Genomic DNA, 7,803 nt, shown 5'->3' on the forward strand with positions numbered 1-7,803 from the left:
TAAGAAAAATAATAAATATAAATAAATCCTAATGCTGGTTCTTTAAAAACAACAGTAAACAGTAGATAAACCTTTGACAAACCTAATAATGAGTAAGTCCTAAACATAAGTCAAAAAGAGAAAAGGAATAGAAAAAAAAATTAAGAGAAGATTATTGTTTAATTATAAAATAGTATTCATAATAATCTGAAAAGCTCTATGGAATGAAAAATTTTCTAGGAGATTAAAAAAACTGTAAGCCATCAAAATGAATCTAAGAAGTATTTAAAAACTAATAACATGAGGAGAATAAAAACTGAGAAAGCTGCCCAAGAATTAACTGAAACTTCCATCCATGGCTGTGGAACTGGACTGTACTGGTGAATTATTTTAAAATGTTAAGGAATTGATACTTCTAAAGCTACAGAAACTATTCAAAGCATAGAAAAGGGTAAACGTTACTCAAGTCTTTCTATGATGCAAACTTAGCCATGATACCAAAGTTTCACAAAGATAGCACCAATCTCACATGTGAAATTAGAGGCAAAAATCCTACATAAAATGCCAAGAAATAAAATTCAATTTATGAAAAGACTGGTGCATCACAAGCCTAAGAATACAAAGATGATTTGCTATTGGGAAACCTACCAGGTTTCATTGCTCTTAAGTTACACTTTTTTTTTTTTTTTCACTTTCTCTGGAGTGAGGATCTTCTATTTGGTGGCATCTTACGATTAATTAGCATTTTCTTTCTCAGTGATATTTATAAAATAATATGTCTTATAATCAAAGGCATCTTAATGTCAATGAAATATAGTAATGTAAAACCTCACACCAAAAAAGTTTTTAAAAATCATCTCAATGGATGTTTGAAAGGCATTTGATAATATTCAATATCTATTCCTGATTTTTAACCAGGACACTCCCTCAACATGACACAGAGCATGTACTGCATAACAACAGCCACCCTTAGTTAAATGTGAAACATCATAGGCATCCCCGTTAAAACTAGGAACAAAAAAAGAACACATACTACCAAGACTATGGTTGTTTGTTGTGGAGCTTTTGACCATTCCACAAATCCCTGAAACAGAAAAGAAAAAAAAAAGTATTAATTTTGGAAAGGAAGGGACAACCATTATTATTGGCAGAAAAATAGAGTTATATGATTGGAATGAAATAGCATATCAACAGAAAAGATATGTGAATTAAAAACTGAACAGAGTAACTAGATATAAGATAAATATACAAAAGTAAGTAATATATCTTTGCTTCATCAGAATAAAAATTTCAGAATGAGGTAAACATTTCAAAATGAAATTGTTATATAAAGTCTCAGCTTTAAGATATCATCCAAACTCTAATGACCTCTGCCCCCTAAAAGATTGTGTTTGTGTGTGTGTATTCCTTGATCCTTTCTCTTTGATTCCAACTATATTTCTCACTATGTGCCATCTCCACTTGGATATTTAATGGGCATCTTAAATGTTACATGTTTCAAACAAATATAATACCCTCCCCTCCCAAAGTTACTCATTCAATCTTCCCCACATTACTCCTTTAAGCCCCTCCAGTACTTTAACTGTGGCATCCTGACTCATTTATTTCTTTTGCCACCCATATTCAAGCTATCAGCAAACGTTACTTTGAGATGTGCTTAGAATAGTGTTAAGCTCCTAATATGCACGAGGTAGGTGGCTACTCTTACCTGTATCAATGTTTGAGAGATGAATGAATGAACTAATGTGTGGGTGGATGGAATGGTGACATAGGTGGGAGGGTGAGCAGATGGAAGGAATGATGGATGGATGGAGGGATGGATGGATGGACAAACTTACAGGATGGAAGGATTGGTGAATGGGTGAATGTTTAGGTTGGAGGGTATATATGGATGGAGTTACATACACCATATGGAAAGCCTCCACTCTGACCACCATGTAAATATGTCCTGTTTGTCACAGGATATCTCCTGGGACTTCTGTGAAGCAGGAAAATTCCAAGTTGAAGAAGGAAATGTAACAACCCACTGAGATCTGCAGGGTGGGACATTCGTGGAAAAGGAACCCCCCAGCCCCTGCTATACCTGGGAGTCCTCTGACTCATCATCTTCCTCCACCGAGCTCCACTCCTGGGAAAGTCCTGTCTCTTGAGAAGACAGGTCTGGAAGTGGGGGAGAGAGGAGCCATGACTGAGTGACCAAGCCAGCTAGAGTGGGTTCCTCTTGCTCTTCCCATTGACATTCTATCCCCTTCTTTCCAAATATTTTTAAAATAATTATTTTATCTATTTTTATTATTATTATTATTCTTTAATTTGACCAGAAAGAGAAAAAGAGACAAAAAGAGAGGAAAAGTGAGAAAGCAAGCTACCGGGTCTGGGACTTGAACTGTGGTCAGCCATATGGAAGTCCAATATCCTAACCACCACCATACCACCTGCTGGCCCCCTTCACAAATATCTTAACACACACACTGGCCCATGTGGTTCAGGTTGGCTGAGAGAATGAGAGTCCTGCACTCTGATCCTGTAAATACATGGCAGGTATAAACTGGGTCACCTGATCTGCTCCACCTCTGGGGCCTCTGTTCCTTCTCCTGTCCAATGGATAAGTTTCTTTATGGACCTCCACCAAAAACAGATTGAAGAAATAGAAGAAAAAGCCACCAAATTTCATCAGGACTATGGGGACTCCCTCAACTTTTATAAGAACATAATCTCCCCATAGTCAGAACCTTAACATCCTTCCTATCCCTAAGTTGGCTAGACCTAGGAAAAGATTGGCATTTCTCATTCTTCCTGCACCCTGGCCCCAACCAGGAGTTCCAAGATTCCTTTTCACTACCAGAGTGACCTCTATGACCCATCCCTTCTGTTCCAGGCCTGCTCCTCCCCCAAAAGAAGACAGTCCCAAGTACGTGGTTCAGTCCTCTTGTGTGGTGGGATGTCCCCATCTCATCAAACAGCACTCCCCTTGTCCAGTCATTTGAACTAAAACCCCTAGAGTCATCTGGATTTCTCTTTCCTCCTCTTCCCCACATCCAGCAGCAAAAACAGATTCCCCCTCCCAAGTGTACCCTAGCTCTCTCCACTCAGCTCGTCTCTGTCTTGGACAGTTGCAGGGGTCTCTTCCATGATTCACATCCTGGCCCTCTGATTTATTTTCACAGGCAGTTAGACCCCGAGTTTCTCAGCCATGGCACTGTGGACATCCTGGAGCTGCGTCACGCTCTGTGGTGGGGTCCGTCCTGTCCTGGTGGGATGCTCAACAGCTGCATTGTTGATGTCTACCCACCAGATGGCAGGGGCAATTCCCCCATTAGGATAACCCAAAGTATCTCCAAACATTGCTCAAAGTCCCCTGGGTAGGATAGGTGGGGTATAAAATCGCTCCCAGTTGAAAACCATTAATTTAAAGGAATCTTTTTAAATATAAATGAGATCGCATCTTCCTTCTCTTCAAACCTCCTGGTGATTTTCAATACTCAAACGCACACAAATTCCTTACCAGGTATGGTCTACCATGTCCCAGCACCGGCCCTGCTGTTCTCTAGCTTTCCCCCTTCTCTCCTGTCTCTGTCTATTCTCCATGGTCTCCTTGAACACACAAAGCTGGTTACCACGCTGGGGCCCTGGTAGGTGTGGCTCTGGCTTCCTACCATGCTGTTGCTTTTCACCTCCTGGGACAACCCACTCATGCTTCTCTTACCTTCTCTGACCACCCTAACACTCCCCATCAATCATCTTGTGCTGTGGTCTTCCTAGCTCCCATTGCCACGACATACCTCTTCTCTTGTTTATTGTCTGCTTTCTCCCCTAAAATCTGAGCTCTACGAGGGCCATCCTGCTCACTGCTATATTCCTAGCCACCAGCACAACCTCTAGCATACAGAAGGTGCTTATGGTAGATTTTCACACCAAATGGCCCCCAACTTGCTTATTTACCCTTTATGAACACCCCTGGGCAGCCCCCCTCACTGACTCTGGGCCTGTTAAAGAAAAACTACAGGAGGCCATTGTTTTAGGACAGGTTCTTGCTCTAGGCCCCAACAGATAAGACTAAAGCAAAGTCACTTGAGCTAAAATGTCACATCATTGAGCTGAAACTAAGGAAAAGAATAGATCCAAAAATAGCCCAGTTTTTTTTCTGATTCAAGAGGTTCCAGTCTGCCTAGGTCAGCACTATGAGGAAATAAACCTTAGGCATGTCTGAGGGCTTTGGTAGGCACGTACACCTAAAATTACTCGAGATGTTACCTAAGCTCACTGACCGGTTTACGAACATCCGCATTTCCCAGCAACACCCCTCCTTCACCTTCCGGACTCACCGTCTCAGAATTGTGACTCCAGGTCACCATGAGGTCATACTGCTTCCCTCACAGGATTCATCCAGTCGCTGCTGGACAGGGCTCCCGGATACTCTCCCCACACTCACCACTCTCGCTTTCAAAATCAACCTGAAATCTGTAAGACCTCCGCACACATTATTTGGGCAGCTTAGATTGTGTGGTGTCCAGGCAATTTTCCTCACTCTGTGCCAGATAAATTATTTTGTTTCACTTACTTTGCCTCAACCTACCCTTTAGGTTGACAGGCTTGACCATTCCGCTTACCTTCACCAATGGCAGGCAAGCAATCGGATTGCCAGTAGTCTTTAAAAGTACTTTGGTATTGGATGTTTTGTCTCTTGCTGTCCCTGAGAACCCTGCAACCACCCCACTGAGAAGAAACCTGGGTTAGCCTGCTGGAGACACGTGGCCCATCATCAGCACAAAGCCAGTCAACAGCCAGCACCAACTAGACCTGGGGGCAAGGTCAGCTGAGATCAAATAGCTGCCTGCCGACCCCCTGCAGCTCAGGCGGTGAAGCTGGAGAAGTGTTCCCTGAGCCAGATCATATTGCTGACCCACAAGTTTGCTTCAGAGACCAGCAGATGGCATCGTTACATCACTGGACTCCCATGTAGTCAACCACAGTTTGAGTCCTGGGCCTGGTGGCTTAAAACTCATGCTGGGGCATGTGTGCGTATGTGCCCAAAATCCCAAGCAGAGAATGGAGAAGGGATGGTGGTGTGGCCATCCCCTCTGGGGGCGAGGGGAATGATTTCTTGCTTTCTGTCTCTCTGTCGAGCACACGTGCCACATAGCAAAATTTTCTCTAAAAAAATAAAATAAAATAAATGACTTTTGCTTTAAGCCACTAAGTCATGAGATGACTTGTTACACAGCAAAACTGACTGATACGATGCTCCATAGCTCTCTGCTGAACAAATGAGTGAAGGAATGAATGTCTGATCTTCCCTAGGCTCGGATTAGACTTTCCCCTCACCCACCCACCTCTCACGAACCCCTTCCCCTCACCTTTCTCATCACTGTCACAGCTAGAGGCTCCAACCTCCACAGCCTCCCAATCCTTGGTGAAGTTGGGATGGGGCGGCTTCTCCCAGGCCCTGCTTTCCCGAGGTAGTAGTGACTTGGCCCTTTCTGGCTCCAGCAGCCCCCGTGTCTGCTCAGGCCTGAGACTCTGCATCTCCCCAGGAGAAGGTAGAGCTTCCAATGCAGACTTCTCCTGCTCCTCCTGTTCCAGAGTCCTATCTGGTTCTCCAAGCACAGGATTCAGAACCTGAGGACTGACAGACATTCAGTTATTAAAAGAATAGTCAGAGAAAGCCAACTGGGGCCAGACAGTACTCTAAGTGCCAGAAATACAGCACTGATCAAATGAACATCCCTGGAGTGGCCCTGTGATTTAGTGTTTAAGAGAGCCACATGGCTGACCAGGGTTTGCGTTCTGGCCCAGCGACTTGAAAAACAAACCAGGTATGCGCGCATGTTCAAAATCTTGACAGGATGGAGAAATAGAGAAGAAGGATTGCAGCGTGACGATGACCTACTGGAGTGAGTGCTTTCTCCTTCTCCCTCTTTCTGTCTCTCTGTATCTCTCTGAAGAGTGCACACACCGTCTGGGAAAATAAAATAAAATAAAGTTCCTGCCAATGTGAGGTTCACATAGTAGAAAGAGACAGGAGGGACAGACAGAGAACAAGCAGAGCACGCAGAATGGCGAATGACTGTAAGTGTTGTGGTACAGATAAAGCAGGGGAGGGAGTACTGAGTGCTTACGGGACACACATTGCATGCGCTTGACCACCGCCCGAAGCTAGGACCAGCAGGGGTTTTGGTTTTTTTTTGAGAGAGTTTTTTTTGTTTTTTGTTTTTTGTTTTGTTTTTGCTATAGGGTGCTTGTGCTCGCCAGACAGAGAGAGACAGAGAGACAGAAAGCGAGAAATCACCCCCCAGGGGGGATGGTCACGCCGCAATCCCTTCTCCTCCATTCTCTTCTTACGAACATCCGCATTTCCCAGCAACACCCCTCCTTCACCTTCCGGACTCACCGTCTCAGAATTGTGACTCCAGGTCACCATGAGGTCATACTGCTTCCCTCACAGGATTTATCCAGTCACTGCTGGACAGGGCTCCCAGATACTCTCCCCACACTCACCACTCTCGCTTTCAAAATCAACCTGAAATCTGTAAGACCTCCGCACACATTATTTGGGCAGCTTAGATTGTGTGGTGTCCAGGCAATTTTCCTCACTCTGTGCCAGATAAATTATTTTGTTTCACTTACTTTGCCTCAACCTACCCTTTAGGTTGACAGGCTTGACCATTCCGCTTACCTTCACCAATGGCAGGCAAGCAATCGGATTGCCAGTAGTCTTTAAAAGTACTTTGGTATTGGATGTTTTGTCTCTTGCTGTCCCTGAGAACCCTGCAACCACCCCACTGAGAAGAAACCTGGGTTAGCCTGCTGGAGACACGTGGCCCATCATCAGCACAAAGCCAGTCAACAGCCAGCACCAACTAGACCTGGGGGCAAGGTCAGCTGAGATCAAATAGCTGCCTGCCGACCCCCTGCAGCTCAGGCGGTGAAGCTGGAGAAGTGTTCCCTGAGCCAGATCATATTGCTGACCCACAAGTTTGCTTCAGAGACCAGCAGATGGCATCGTTACATCACTGGACTCCCATGTAGTCAACCACAGTTTGAGTCCTGGGCCTGGTGGCTTAAAACTCATGCTGGGGCATGTGTGCGTATGTGCCCAAAATCCCAAGCAGAGAATGGAGAAGGGATGGTGGTGTGGCCATCCCCTCTGGGGGCGAGGGGAATGATTTCTTGCTTTCTGTCTCTCTGTCGAGCACACGTGCCACATAGCAAAATTTTCTCTAAAAAAATAAAATAAAATAAATGACTTTTGCTTTAAGCCACTAAGTCATGAGATGACTTGTTACACAGCAAAACTGACTGATACGATGCTCCATAGCTCTCTGCTGAACAAATGAGTGAAGGAATGAATGTCTGATCTTCCCTAGGCTCGGATTAGACTTTCCCCTCACCCACCCACCTCTCACGAACCCCTTCCCCTCACCTTTCTCATCACTGTCACAGCTAGAGGCTCCAACCTCCACAGCCTCCCAATCCTTGGTGAAGTTGGGATGGGGCGGCTTCTCCCAGGCCCTGCTTTCCCGAGGTAGTAGTGACTTGGCCCTTTCTGGCTCCAGCAGCCCCCGTGTCTGCTCAGGCCTGAGACTCTGCATCTCCCCAGGAGAAGGTAGAGCTTCCAATGCAGACTTCTCCTGCTCCTCCTGTTCCAGAGTCCTATCTGGTTCTCCAAGCACAGGATTCAGAACCTGAGGACTGACAGACATTCAGTTATTAAAAGAATAGTCAGAGAAAGCCAACTGGGGCCAGACAGTACTCTAAGTGCCAGAAATACAGCACTGATCAAATGAACATCCCTGGAGTGGCCCTGTGATTTAGTGTTTAAGA

General features: G+C 44.9%; 1 protein-coding gene across 1 annotated transcript; it reads right to left on the reverse strand.

The window, feature by feature from the left end:
* Positions 1-645: 645 nt before the first annotated feature.
* SMIM17 (small integral membrane protein 17) lies at positions 646-5,600 on the reverse strand. The gene is made up of 3 exons (XM_006166766.1): positions 5,337-5,600; positions 2,063-2,139; positions 646-1,063 (listed from the first exon to the last, which is right to left on the reverse strand). The coding sequence occupies exons 1-3, from the start codon at positions 5,503-5,505 to the stop codon at positions 953-955; spliced, it is 357 nt and encodes a 118-aa protein (XP_006166828.1). The 5' UTR covers positions 5,506-5,600; the 3' UTR covers positions 646-952.
* Positions 5,601-7,803: the final 2,203 nt, after the last annotated feature.

The sequence above is a fragment of the Tupaia chinensis genome, unplaced genomic scaffold (genome assembly GCF_000334495.1).
Source record: "Tupaia chinensis unplaced genomic scaffold, TupChi_1.0 Scaffold144336_1, whole genome shotgun sequence".
Classification (NCBI taxonomy): Eukaryota; Metazoa; Chordata; class Mammalia; order Scandentia; family Tupaiidae; genus Tupaia; species Tupaia belangeri.

What these genes read in the sequence shown, in the direction of transcription:
- SMIM17 (XM_006166766.1), bottom strand. Translation starts at nt 5,505, where the DNA reads ATGCAGAGTCTCAGGCCTGAGCAGACACGGGGGCTGCTGGAGCCAGAA. An exon ending in CTGTGACAGTGATGAGAAAG is followed by an intron (nt 2,140 to 5,336) that starts GTGAGGGGAAGG and finishes CCCCACTTCCAG; the next exon opens with ACCTGTCTTCTCAAGAGACA. An exon ending in ATGAGTCAGAGGACTCCCAG is followed by an intron (nt 1,064 to 2,062) that starts GTATAGCAGGGG and finishes TTTCTGTTTCAG; the next exon opens with GGATTTGTGGAATGGTCAAA.